Source organism: Bos javanicus, chromosome 1, assembly GCF_032452875.1.
Source record: "Bos javanicus breed banteng chromosome 1, ARS-OSU_banteng_1.0, whole genome shotgun sequence".
Lineage (NCBI taxonomy): Eukaryota > Metazoa > Chordata > Mammalia > Artiodactyla > Bovidae > Bos > Bos javanicus.
This window is the reverse complement of record NC_083868.1, coordinates 148,849,037-148,862,529: the sequence shown is the minus strand read 5'-3', so window position 1 is coordinate 148,862,529 and position 13,493 is coordinate 148,849,037. Positions and strand designations below refer to the sequence as shown.

Here is a 13,493-nt window from a genome sequence, read left to right as displayed (position 1 = left end):
CACAGCCCAGAAAGCAGCCAAATCCTCCACCAAACCCTTGGCTTGATGGGGATAGATAAAACCGAGTGCCCCTCTCTCCTCTAGGGAATGACCTCCTTTTTAGAAGATGGCTCCAGGAAAATCGGTAATATTCAAATGTTCTAAAGAAACCAGGACCTTGCTGTGCAAAAAAACAGTAGTAAACTGAGTTTTATGAGTTTCTATCACAAGCATATAAAATGCTTTACTGAAACGACCACTGAACTGGAAAAACTCAGGAAAAATTACCCTGAATTCCATGTGAACACTCATAAATCTACCCCCCTTTTCTCCCTCCCCAAAGCACATTCTGCATAAAATCCACGTTCTACATCAGCTTGCCTCTTTCTTTCATAGCAACTCACAATACCACATGTAGACCATCAAGCGTGCCCTGAAAAATCTCCCTTTGTGAAGTTCTTGTTAGTGGCAGGGAGCTTTACAGTATAAGCAGAGTCCAGGAGAACAGACAAAGCTGACTGTTGCAAAGATATTACTAGGCATTAGCCCCAAAGGAAAAAGAAAGTGGAAAAGTGAAATGTAACACGGAGAAGAAAAACCTAGCCTGTCGGCGGGAAAAAAAAGAAGGATTTTGCAATTTTGGATTAGGTTCATACACAAAAGCAGAATCTTGGACAGACTCATTTTCAAGGCTGTCAAGATCCGCCAACGCTTAATTTATTATTTTAATTGTACATAAAATTAGATGATACCCACCTGGGACAAGCCTAAATGTACAGAAGCTGTTTCCGAAATATACATGATTTTGCCATCAGATGCTACCACAAAAACAAATCCATCCAAAGTCTGTAAAAGAAAAAGCATCAGGGTAAGAGACGATAGGTTAGAGTTAAAGCTGGTCATCATACGGTCACTGGGATGGAGCAATGTATAAAATATTATAATCAACATATACGGTTAAACGTAAAAGAGGAGCCCTGGAGCCGTGAGACAGACGTTAGGTTTCGTTCCCCAGCCAGGCTCTCAAATACTTTTAAAGGACTTTAAAAACAGTCTTACATCTACATCACAAAAATCATGCAAAACATTTGAGAATTCCTATCAAGCTCAGTTTAAACGTAGTAGCTTTATTGTTGGGGTTATTTTAGCACTTAGCACAAATCCGGAGTTCTATGGTACTTAGGGGAAAATCTACCACTGTATAGACCATTTTATGTCATAATTGGCAGCCGTTTAAACCACTAGAACATATGCTTTATTTGCCACAATTTTCTAGTTATCCCTAAGTACCATTTGAATAATAAATTCTGAACCCTCCCACTCCCCAGAAAATAAAAGAAAATACCCAGTTATTTTTAATAGACTATGTCTACAGAATTAATTATTTAGAATTTGCAAGAGATCAAACGACCTTTGCAAAATTCAGGGAGAAGAAGGATCAATTTCTGAACAATTAAAACCACCCAAAGGATATTCTGATTTTTGCCAAAGCTGGCTAGCCCTCAAAAAAATAAAGTAAAATTATAAGACGTAATTAAGTCAAAGGAAAGGTAATGATTGCATTTATGTGTGGCTAGGATAAAGGGACTAAATTATTTTTGAAAAAGGAAACTGCATTTTATTTACCCATTCATATTTTAGATCCAGAACCAAAGAAAAGCAATAAAGTTGGTGAAAGACCCATACAACCCACAATGTCGCCCCCATAAAAAATATTCCAAATTAATTTCTGGCCACAAATTCTATTTTTACAGCATGTAATTGAAACCAGATTACCTTTGGTTTTTCTAAATCCGCCCCCTCTTTGGAGGGGGGGTTGCCTAAAAAAGAATATAGAAGTGAAACTTGAAAGATATCCTTACATTCGGCTGTCTTAAATACAGTTTTGCTGCAAAAACTTCTTTGCCAACTGAACTATCATTAACTTTCCTTATGCTGAGGTTGAAATCAACACCTTGATCAGGAGCCCGACTTTCATGTTTCTAAATCAGCTACGAAATATTTCACCAACTAAACTCTTTTTCAAAGATATGAACTAGCAATTTCTAAAGTTATCACCATGTTCGCCCATTTTGCATGCTTAACTCCAAAATCACGAAATGAAATAATAGCGGCTGTATGAGGAAAAGAAAAAAAGTTGTATCATAATTAAATTCTGAACGTTGCCAGTAGTAGCTTAAAAAATAATACTCTTAATGGAAAATGTTGGTTCTGCCTTCAGAGCTGCAAATGACCTAATGCGTTTGCATGTATATTAACTGCAAAGCCGCCCATCCACAGAGACACTTCGGAATTAAATAAATGTACAGTGGAGAAACTTGGCTTTGACTTTGCCGCCAGGTTTTCAGTGGCGCTCCTCGGCACTTAGTTGTCCCTGATATTAGTGTCCCTTGTAATATGAAGGAGCATCAAGCACGCAAAATACCGCGCGCGGCGCTGGACGTGAGCGTGGAGGCAGCGCGCAGGGGAAAGGGCTCCAACAGCGCCATTCCCGGGCGGGCTCGCGCACCGCTGGCTCTATGTTGGAAACGCCTCGGGTTTCAAACATATCCCGGGAGCTTCTCTTCCCCAGCGCGTGCGTTTAAAAAAAAAAAAAAAAAAAAATCACACTAGGGCATCTGGGGGCAAAAGAGTTTTGAACAGATCTGCTTTTTCGAAGCGCGGACCCAAGTCCCTGAGTTTCGAAGCCAACTTTTTTTTTTTTTTTAAGAAAACACAAAATAGAAGGAGGAAATGCAAAATAGCTCTCGGTAGGCATTTTTCGGTGGCAGAGACAAATGACGGGAGGGGGGAATGAATCGGGTCGTTGATGAGGCTCTGTAAAGGGCATTTGAAAGACTCTGAGACACCAGGATTTGCTGTCCCCACCTAGCGCCAGCCCCGGACTTGGAAGTGGCCGGTCGTGCGCCTGGTCACTCCGCCCCGGCCCCAGACACCGCGGGGGGGAAACCCGAGGTCAGGGCGGTTTAACAGCCCCTGGCTGAATGGCTGCGGGCTGGGGGCGCTAAGCGGCGGACCACAGACCAAGTCAGGGCTTCCTCGGTAAGCCAGGGGCGCCGCACCATGTCCTGAGCTGCCCCCACTTAAGAGCTGGACCACTCGGGTGGAACAAGGCTCCGCCCGGTGTGGTGTGACCTCAGGCCTGCGGCTTAACCTTTCTGTGCCTCGACTGCTTCCTCTGAAAAAAATGCAGTTAAAAATAGAACACACTTCTAAGCGAAGAGATGATATAGTAGATTTAGAATAGAATCTGGGCCCGGCAGTGAACCGGCCCTCTGCCGTCAACTGCTGAGATTCAGTTATGGATGCTGTCTCGACTGCAACTTCTCCAGACACACACCCAAGCATCAAGCACTTCATTGCTCCCTCTCTCTGGCTTGGAGTGTCCTTGCGCCTTCCTTCTCTGGCTCCAGAGCCTGGCACGGTGTCAGGCACAGAGCAAGCGCTCCAAAACAGTGTACTGAGGAAAATCAGGTTGTAGAGGACTTCACCCTTCCCCTAGGTCTCAAGGGCTAGAGAGTCCTGGGGGCAGGAATTGAAAGGAGGCTAGGTGTGGGGTTCATGGGGGGGGCCAACCCGAGGTTGCACTGGCTGTGCAGAACCCACATGGGGCCCTGGAGTCCTCCTCCCCAGAAGAGGAGTTATGGGGAGTCTATTGGCCCGAAGTCTGATCATTGTTGTCCTCTTCAGCCTGGGGGTTGGTCAATGGACCCTCCAGAGGCTCCCTGAGAAGGGAGCCCCCTCCAAGACTGGCGTGGCAGGTCGGAAGGGAGGCCCCATGGGGCGCAGGGCCTTGGGGGGCACAGTGCTTCACCTCCCCCTCCCCTTGCGTGGCGACCCCACTACCTGCAGCAAGTGCGATCCCAGCTCCTTGGCGACACCGTCCAGGGGCCCCGCGCGGCTGGGCTGTCCCCACGCGTCTCCTAAACCTGGACGGGAACCAAAGCAAACCGGTAAACGGCAGCACCCAGCCAGCGACCTCCGCCCCCAGGGCCCGCCCCCAGTCACCCCTTCCTTGGCCTTCGATCAAAAAGAAAAGAGGGCAGAGGAGAAATTCCCACAGAGGCCTCCAGGTCCAAGGCCACCTGGCCCGTAGGCAGCTCCTCTGGGTCGCCCGGAGGCTCACCGCTCTGAAATTGCTGTTTTATTTGACATGCCACAAGGTAATCTAATCTCCTTTGAAATCGGCCATCCTCCTATCCAAATGGGGATATGGATTCCACCAGTAAATATTACCTCCAAAGGTACCTCCTTTCTCCCTCCCCTGCGAAGCTGGCAGCTATGTATTTTCCCAAAGACAGAGCAGCCCACACTTAGAGCCCTGGCCATCTTAGAGGCGGCTTTTCTGGTTTTTTTTAAAAAAATCTGTTTCAATCTCCTGGAATCCTCCCAACTCCCTGACTTTTCAGCAACCCCCTCACAGGCCCCAGAAGCACTGACCTTCTTCCAATCCAGGAGCCCCAACCTGGAAAGGGGTTCTCTGGGGGCTTCCCCAAGGTGAACTCCTAATTCCCCAGCAGCTGGGGGCGGGGCAGGGGATGGCCTGAGGGCCGGGAGGGCGGTGTATATACTAGACAGACCTGGGAAGTGTTTGTTGTCACACAATCGGGGTCTTGCAGCCCCTCCGCTTCTTAACTGTCCCCCAAAGCTTCCGGTGGTTCCCCACAACCTCTGGGAAGGCCACTGGAGTTGCAGAAAGTGCACCAGGGGAAAGGCAGCCCTGCTCAGCAGAATACCCTTCTCGAGTGCCCTCGGCTCAGCCGCTGTGACCCCGGGGGCTTCCAGGCTTTCTCTGCAGGAAGCAGGAAAGCCCGGTGAGATTGCAGCGCTAAGTGCCAGCTCAGAGGGACCCCCAAGCCGCTCCCTGGAGTCCTTCCTGTCGGCGGCCTGGCCTGAAACCCTCCAGCGATCGCCGAGGCTGGTGCCGGTGTGACGTGGCGAAGGCCGGTCACCGCTGTCCTAGAACCCCACTCCCTCCCACCTAAACTGCGACCTTACAAGATGAGCTGGGGTCTTGTCTCTGGGTCAGAGGGCGTCCCCTTCCTCCAGGGCAGACTGGCCCCCTGGCTGCAGCTCCCGGGAGTGTGGGCCCGACCCGGGCCAGAGCGAATCCGAGGACCACTCCCAGGACAGTCCCCCTGAGTGGTGCGCAGGCACTTGGGTCTCCCCGCTGTCCCTGCGGGGCACCAGGAGCACCGCAGCTTCTGGAACTTTCAATCCCAGCAGGCAGAAAACACACCCCCCCCAGTGCCTGGGTGTTGCAGGGCCCAGAGCACCTCCAGGCCCAGGGTCCCCCAGAGACGCTGGAGACCCCTCTACCGGCCAATTCTACCAAGCAACTAAGAAAGGTATGGCCTTTATGTCTCCTTGGAGGTTTATCCTGATCTCCCCATAAGGAATTGGTTCATTTCCGCATAGCCCGATCTCCCAAATACCATCACCACTCCCACCCAACTCCCCAGACCCCACCTCAGAGTGGAATGGGGTGTCTCTTTAACCTCAGGAAACCCCCGTCCACCCCATCCCCAAGGATGACCACGGTGACCACAGTACAGGGCCATCGGTAGGGCCTTCCTCCCCAAGACCCGAGAGCCTGCTGGTGCTGGCATTTACTCCCTTTAACCAGAAATGGAAAGAACCAACATTTGAAGTCCTTGGAGGTTTAAATGAAAAAAAAAGTGTAATCAGGGTCCAAGAATTCTGATGTCCGCCAGTCGGCAAACGCAGCTGCTAAACTGTCCTTTAGCCCACTCCTGGTCCTGTTCCCCGGTCTGGGCCAGGCCACGTCTGCCTGGCTCTCTGTGGACAGTGGGCACAGTCCCTGGCCCTCACAACGCCTGGGTCTGAGAGACGTGGGGAAATCTGCACCTTTGGGAATGAGCCCCCCACACCAGACTCCCTGGGTCTCCCCAAAGCCTTCCAGTCTCACACACCAAAGTGCACTGGCTACACAGGCCAACTTTCTGTGTAATTCAAATAGCTGGATACATCAGCAGAGCCTGTCCTCTTATTATAACGTTTCCTACGATTTCTCGGTTTCTCCACGTCTCTGCTTTGCCAGGGGAGATTTGGACCTGGCATGAGGGGGGTGGGCGGTGGGAGGCTCTCCTCGAACTTCCCTGCCCCCAGGCCACCTCACAGGGTGATGAGGCTGCCAGCTCTTCCATTAGAAACCGCTGTGCGCGAGGCCTTTTCCCTGGGCCCATAAAAATCTACTTTGGGCTGGATGCAGAGACTAAAGAAGGTAAGGTTTGTAACCAAAAAAAAAATCATCTCGTTACCATAAAGCCATATATACTCCTGAAAAAGTGAGGTGCTGGATATGTGGTCTTTATTTGGATCTGACAAAAAGCTTCGTTTGTTAGAAAAATGAGGGAAGAGTGTAAGAAAAGGCTGGGCTGATCTCCTCCAGGTTTATGTCGTTGGCGGTCTGTCTTGCCTGATTCTGGGAAATCCCTGCAACCATACCAATGACTGGAGCAAATGGGGTTCCCAACCTGGCCTGTGGTTTCCAACCAGGGTTTGGGGTCTGAGTGCCCTACATGTGTCGGCAGCGGGGGACACTGTCTGATGCTGGGAATCTAGATGGCTAGGCCATTTGGGGGGGCGGTCAGCCACAAGGTCACAGGGAAAGGGAGACAGGTATCCCCTTTCTCCCTCTGCCTCCAAAGGTCTGTGGGTGACCTTGTACCCGCAACTCAGCGGGCTATTTGGTTTCAACCCTGCCAGGCAGAGCCTGCCAGTGTTAGTCATTAGTCGCTCAGTCTTGTGTGACTCTTTGTGACCCCATGGACTGCAGCCCGCCAGGCTCCTCTGTCCATGGGATTTCCCAGGCAAGAATACTAAAGTGGGTTGCCATTTCCTTCTCCAGGGGATCTTCCCAATCCAGGGACTGAACCCTGGTCTCCTGCATTGCAGGCAGATTTTTTTTTTTTTTTTTTTTTACCATCTGAGCCACTTGGCAAGCCCGCCACAGAAGCTACCTAAATATGGTCTCTCCTCTCTGGGTGCTCAGGTAGTCAGTCAACATACAACTTTTGAAAAGGCACCAGCTGTGCCTGGGTGCAGGTCATAGGCCATAAACATCAGATCACATAAGTAAGTGGATTCCTTGCTGAGGCGGGAGACTGGAGGGGTTCCCTCGCAGAGGGATCGGGTCTCACCCTCTCAGATGAAGGGACACACACGTGGAGACCCAAAGGAGGCAGTTGGATCTGCTCCTCTGGATCCAGGAGCAGAACCCACTGTATCCAGTGACAAATAAATGGGTCCAGACTTGGATAAGAACTTCCTGACCGACGGTGATTCTCACAGTTCCCCCAGCGCAACCTTGGGTACCGAAAATGGGGGTAATTCAGTTCTTTCCCAACCTTGGAATGGTTCGTTGTCACTGGGCTCCCTGAAAATCCAGGCCCTAGAACTCTCTTCCAAACCAACAGCTGCACAGCAGAGGAGAGTGGGTATTGAGGGGAGCGCTTGGTAGAGAGGTCCCAGAGCCTGGCTCTGGGTCGGGGTAGGGGAAGGGGGCTTCCAGCCTGTCCTACTTGGCCAAGAGTCAGTGTTGTACCTCGTTCAGACCACAGACAACTGGAAGCGACCAGCGACCTTGAACCTTGTCTGATGTTTACCCTTGAAGGATGTGGGGGTGGTAAGCCCTCTTGGCCAGCGCATGCCCCGCCAGGCTTCTGAGTACACACCCTGGAGCACCCCAGCCGTTCTAGAGCACTGGTCAACCCCTCAGAGGTGAATCTGAGCGCCCCCAACCACCTGGGCCCTGCATCTCTGGTGTTCCCATCACCCGCCGGAGTCTCCTGCTCTGTGAGCGTCCTCTCCCAGACCTCGCGCACATCCTGGCAAACTTCCAAGTAGAGATCGAGAGAGAGAGGGTTGTAAAAACCTACTTTCGTCTAAAAAAAATGTCTACTTAAAAAAAAAAAAACAACACCCTACACTATTTCGGGCTGCAGTAGAGAAAGGCCTTGGATCTGTGACCCCAGGTCAGTTTAGGGCGTGTTTCTCCTTACCAAAGCCTCTAAATCAAAGCGTTTCCATCCCCAGCAACTGTTTCTAGGACGTCCCCCACCCCAACCCTCCCCCTGGCACTCAGGTGTGGCGGGGCTGGGTGGACGGGAAAGGTTCTGCCTGAACCCAAACCCAGAGAAATCCGGCCACTGGAATAACGCAGGCCTCCAACCCCACTTAACTGTGCGTGTGACAAGCTCACTTCTCTGGAGTAAAAGGTTGTCACGTGTGCTGTGGTCCCTGCCTCTCTCATGCGCTCACACCTGTCTGGGGTCTTGGGGGGTGGGTGGTGGGAGGAGGGTCTCTGTTCTCTCCCCATAACCAGCCTGTTTCCAGCTCCGCTCCTCAACTGGGGACGTGAAGCCAGTCTCTTCTGCAAGAGTTTCTGGACAAGTGTCCAGAAGGAGGCCACTCCCTGGGAACCCCGGCTCCAGGGAAGGGGGCCTAACCCTGGTGACTGGCCACCCCAAACTCTCCCAGCTCCGACCCCAGCCTCCCCAGGCCCAGCACGGATCACCAAACAGCGGAATACATCCTGCCTAGTGTGGCCACACGCAGTGATGGCCCACCCGAGGTACTTCTGTGTTTCCAAAGCCACCCCGCTTCCCCTGAAGGGAAGGGCACAGTGATAACAGGCCAGGTAGACCCTGCTCCCTGGGAGCACTGGCCTTCCCACCCACTAAGCTTTTGATTCTGAGTCCCTGCCAAAGCCGGCCTGGCTCCCTTGCCCTCTTGCCTGCCCATCTACCTCACCACTTCTCAGCTTGCAGTTAAAGGGGAAGAACTGGTGGGGACCCCGAAAACCACTCCTCTTCCAACTCCAGGCGGTGGGTCCCAGAAGTCTGCCCAGTAGGGCCGACAGCATTCAAGCCACATCTGGCTGGGGCGGGGGGAAGGCAGCAAGCTCGCGGGAAGGACACAGACTGGAGGAGGAACACCTCCACCTGCTTGGCCTGCCTCCTCACACCCCAGCATCCCAGGAACCTTGCGCAGCCATGGAGTTGCTCATGGGCCCATTTTACAGACAAGAAGACCAAGGCCCAGCAGGGCAGCCCGACAGCGTCGAGCCTTGGACCGGCTGTCTGGGCTGCCAGCACCGTCCAGCTTGCAGACTGGCCTCCCCTGGGAGTGTCTACCTGGTTCCAGTTGCCTCCCCCTGTCCCCATGCTGGGGTGTCTCCTCTTTCTCTCCTTCCACCCTGCGGTCTCAGGATGAACAGAACTGAGGCCCGGTGGCCTCTCCAGTACTGGCCTCCGTGCCCGCAGCAGGCACCGCCTGCCTGCCTGGTCCTCGCCAGGTCAAAGGGGATTTGGGGAAAGCCCGTCCCGCTCTGGCCTCAATTTCCTCAAATGCAAAGCGTTAGTCTGAGGATCCCCGTGGTTCCTTCAGCCTGTGCTATTCATGTGCTAACTCCCTTAGTCCTAATGTGGTCTCTAGATTTTTCTTCACCTGGGGATCCCGCCTGCTCCCAGGCCACCCAACAGCGAGGGTGTTTCCGTATCTTTCCATTTGCCCTGAGACCTGGAGCAGATCCTGGAGCTCCCACCACGTCGCAGGACTGGGGTGGTCCTGAAACCTCAATGAAGCCTCTGCCTCGAGACCCCTCGCGGTTCCACCAGCCCCCATCGCAACCCCATACCACCTCCCAGCGGTCCCTCCGGAACACCTTAAATTGATTTCGGGTGCTACTTCCGAACTCTCCGCCCTTCTGAGCTACCGGAGAGGGGAACCAGTCATTTTGCACAGTTGAGGTCTTTCTAAACTCATCCTTTTCTCTGCCCTAGGCACCTCTCCAGTCCCAGACTCACTTGGGGTTGGGGTGGGGTGTAGTGTCGCCACCAGAGCAGCAGGGCCCGGTCTCTGAGCCCAGGGAGGAGTCCCCCAGGCTGCTGCCCACGAGGCAGGCCAGGACCCCAGCATCATCACTGCTGGACCGCTGGGGTAGACCTCCTCCTGCTCCCCATTTTGGATGAACTGGGATCCCCCATAGGTCCAGTACTATTTACCAAACTCTAGGACCAAACTGCAATCCCTGACCCCTCCTGGAGTTCCAGTCTGGATGGTCCCCCCCCACCCCCGCCCCGACACCTCCAGGAGATGCACAGATCGCTAGGAACAAAACACCAGGGCCTGTGCTCAGGGGCCAGACCGCAGCCCACCCATCTCTGCAGCCAGCTCTACGCTCCGTCGTCTCAGTCCTGTCCGACTCTTCTGTGACCCCACGAACTGCAGCCCGCCAGGCTCCTCTGTCCATGGGATTTTCCCTGGCAAGAATGCTGGAGTGGGTTGCCATGCCCTCCTCCAGGGGATCTTCCCAACCTGAGGGATCAAACCCCAGTCTCCTGCATTGGCAGGCGGGTTCTTTATCTCGTTCAGCCTCAGGGCCAAGACATTCTGGGCCCCAAGGCCTGGAGACTTGCTTGCCAGAGCTGAAACCTGCAGCCTTAGTTGAAGTACTTGCAGCAGCAGTCCACCCACCAGTTCCCAATTTGTAACCTGCTTTCCTGGAAATCGCCAAACAATGAATGGCCTGCAAGTTAGCCCCTTTCTCCGAACCTCTAACTCAGTTCTGACTTGCTTAAAAATCATTTAACCTTGGGACGGGAGAGGAGGCTTCCGTCCCGTCTGGACTCCGCACCTGCTTTGTAGCATGCGGATTACTGACCGGCTCACTATGGCAAACCAGTTGCCATCCCTCCTCCCTGGGTTGGAAGGAGACTCGGCTTTTACAAAACCTAATTCTCCTCTAACTTTCACTGAAACTTCAGCAGGCGAGGAATCATCTCTACTTCGGTGGAAGATGGACAAGATGAGTGATCACTACCCGCCGGCCACTGAAGCTCCCAAAGGGAGGAGTCGAGTTGAGTTGGGGGCCTCTGGGTGGGGGGGTTGGTGGGAAAGGAAAAGAACTTTCCCTTCTAAGAGCTTGGGGTTCTGGCGGTCAGGTCTCACGGGCTCCTGATCCTGGGAGAAACGCTCCAGTCGGCTGCACGGCGCAGCTGGAAGGCACAGGGCACCCGCCGGCGGGGACAGGCCACCACTTCCAGTCCTCTGGGCTCTGCGTCCTGCGTGGTGCTGGGCTCCAAGCCGCCTGCTGCGGAGCCGGAGGACAGGCCCTCCGCACTCCACCCAGGAGGCGGTGTGAAAGGCAGCTTAAGACCCAGAGACGATGCCAAACAGCAGGCTCAGGGGCACCCACCATACAAAGGTCGGGTTTACCGACTTCAGGTCGATCACCTGGCCTGGAACCGCCTTAACAGAGGTGCTCTTTGCTGGAGGGACACCTGTCGTGACGCTGCCTCGATCCTTTCCTGTGTCCTGTGGCCGAAGGCATCTCCCTAGTCCTGGCGGAGCTCTTGGGACACCGAGGCCTGCAGGTCTCTGTGGGGGTTGTGCCCCTCAGACTCCAGAGCAGAGTCTCAGACAAGGGTCCTAATCCCTTCTGCCAGGCCGCAGCCCCTGTGGCTGGGCACAGAGACGCCAGAAAGGCATCGGTTCAGATTTACAGGGACGCCAAAAGGGCCGCTGCGGTGATCAGGCCTCTTCCAGCCCAGAGGTGCCCGCGACGCACCCACAGGCCGGTTGGGGCAGGGAGTGCCCTGCCCAGTGGGCCACCATGTCTGATCACAGAGGGCCTGCCAGGACTGGAGGGTCCTGGTGACCCTTGACCACCAGGGCACCTGCCCCTCCTGGGCTTGTTAATTCCAATCTAGAAAAGAAGACTGCTCAGGCCCGCCTGCCACTTCCAAACGAACCACCTCCCTCTGTCTCTCCTGCCTCATCTGGGTTCACCTCCTTGAGCGGGGTCTCTCCCACCCTGATCTCTGGAATCCCAGCACCGAGAAAGCTCAGCAGAGAACAGACAACCGGGGAGGCCCGAGTCTGAGCCCCAGGCTCCCCAGGTGCTCTGCTGGGAGCTCGGCCTGCAGGGCCTCCCGGTAGGTACTCCAGTCTCTCCCAGCTGCGACCAGCAAACACCCTTCAGTTCCCGCCGGGGTACACTGCCCTTCCCCCTTCACGCAAAGAGAAGTAAAAAAGAAAAAATAAAAGAGGAGTTAAAGAAACGAAAAAGGGAAAGAGGAAAGGAAAGAAGGCCAGGCTGGACTTGCACACTCATGAAGCGATTCCTGGTTCGTCCCTCTCCAGTCCTGGGCCAGAGGATGGTCTGGTAGTCTGCGCACCAGGCCCCTGGCCCCTCAACTCCAGGAGGAGCCGAAGTTCCCCTCGGCGACCTCCGCCAGATGTTCCGGCAGCGGCCCGGGAAACTAAAGCCGCCCCTCCGGGAGAGCTCCGGCTCCGGTTTGGGCCTCCTAGAGCTCCCGGCCGCCCACCTGCGGGCCTCTCACCTTCGGGAAAGACGGCGCGCATCTTCAGGTAGCTCGTGGTGAGTCGGATGATGGACGCCTTGTCCAACTGCGAGGTGATGGCCGATGGTAGCGGGAGCAGCTTGGCCAGCTCGTAAAACTCGCCATTTTCCTTCTCCCTCCTGGTCTTGGCCGCATTCTTGGACTTCTCCTTCATCGCGCCTCGGCTCCGGGCATATTAGACCCGGCGGTGCTCCAGGCCCGCGGAGCCGCGCTCCGGCTGCAGCGGCGATGGGGAAGGGGGCGCGGGATACCTGGCAGTGGGGGTCGGGGGCGCCGGCCGCGCCAGCAGGTGCGTGGGGCCGACCCGGGGGACACCGGGGCGCCTCTCTGCAGCCGCGCGGGCCGGGAGGTCGGCGCAACCCGGCGGCGCCGCCCCGCGCTCCGCCCGCCGCCGCCGCCGCCCCGGGGCGCAGCCTCCTCCGGGCCGAACTGTCCCGCGGCGAACCGGAGCCCCGGCTCCCGCTCGCTTCGGCCGCACTCTGCCTTCCTTCCCTCTCGTTTCCCTGGGCCGCGCGGGCTTTCCTTCCAGGGCTGGAGAGTGGCCGGCGAGGAAGCGGCGGTGCTGTGCTTTTAGTCCTTGACCGAGTGTTTGTACCCGCTGCCGCGAGGCCCCTCCGGACTGGAGGGCGGCACGGGCGGCGGCGGCCGAGGAGCCATGGGGCGGAGGGGGAGCGGAGGCGGCTGGGCCCGGCCCGGGAGCGCTCGCTTGCCCTCCCTGGCGGTACCCTGTGCCCGCAGCTGCGGCGCCCGGAGCCCGCGATCTGCCGCCAGGCGCAGAAGTTCCGCGGTCCACGTGCGGCCGAGACGCGTTTGTTTATGGCGGACCCGCCTTCGGGCGGAGCGCTCGGGCGCCGCGGCCCGGGGAAGTGGGGAGGGGGGGCGGAAAGAGGGGGGGAGGAGGGACCGCGGCGGGGGCGGGGGCGGGCAACCTTGCCTCCAGACCCCGCCGCGGCCCCGGAGTCACAGGCGCGCCTCCGCCTCCAGGGACTCTCCCGGGAGAGACCCGGGCGCTCCGGGCCTCGAGGAAGTGGCGGTGAGTGCCCGGGGCGCGCGGCGGGGACGGGCTCGGGCGAGCGGGTCGCGGGACCTGGACACCGGGGCGGGGGATGGGGGGGGGCGCTGGAG

The 13,493-nt window shown here is 55.7% G+C and overlaps 1 protein-coding gene across 3 annotated transcripts in view; it reads right to left on the bottom strand.

The window, feature by feature from the left end:
• Positions 1-12,625, bottom strand: part of SIM2 (SIM bHLH transcription factor 2) — a 53,086-nt gene extending 40,461 nt beyond the window's left edge. The window contains exons 1-3 of one of the 3 annotated variants that reach the window (XM_061424634.1): positions 12,348-12,625; positions 3,826-3,908; positions 736-825 (exon numbers count right to left, since the gene is read on the bottom strand). In XM_061424634.1, the coding sequence (XP_061280618.1) occupies positions 736-825; positions 3,826-3,908; positions 12,348-12,522 (348 nt within the window). In that variant the 5' untranslated portion in view covers positions 12,523-12,625. The remainder of the gene's footprint in view (positions 1-735; positions 826-3,825; positions 3,909-12,347) is intronic. The other 2 variants (XM_061424637.1, XM_061424642.1) reach the window with 2 other exon arrangements.
• Between the last annotated feature and the right edge of the window lie 868 nt (positions 12,626-13,493).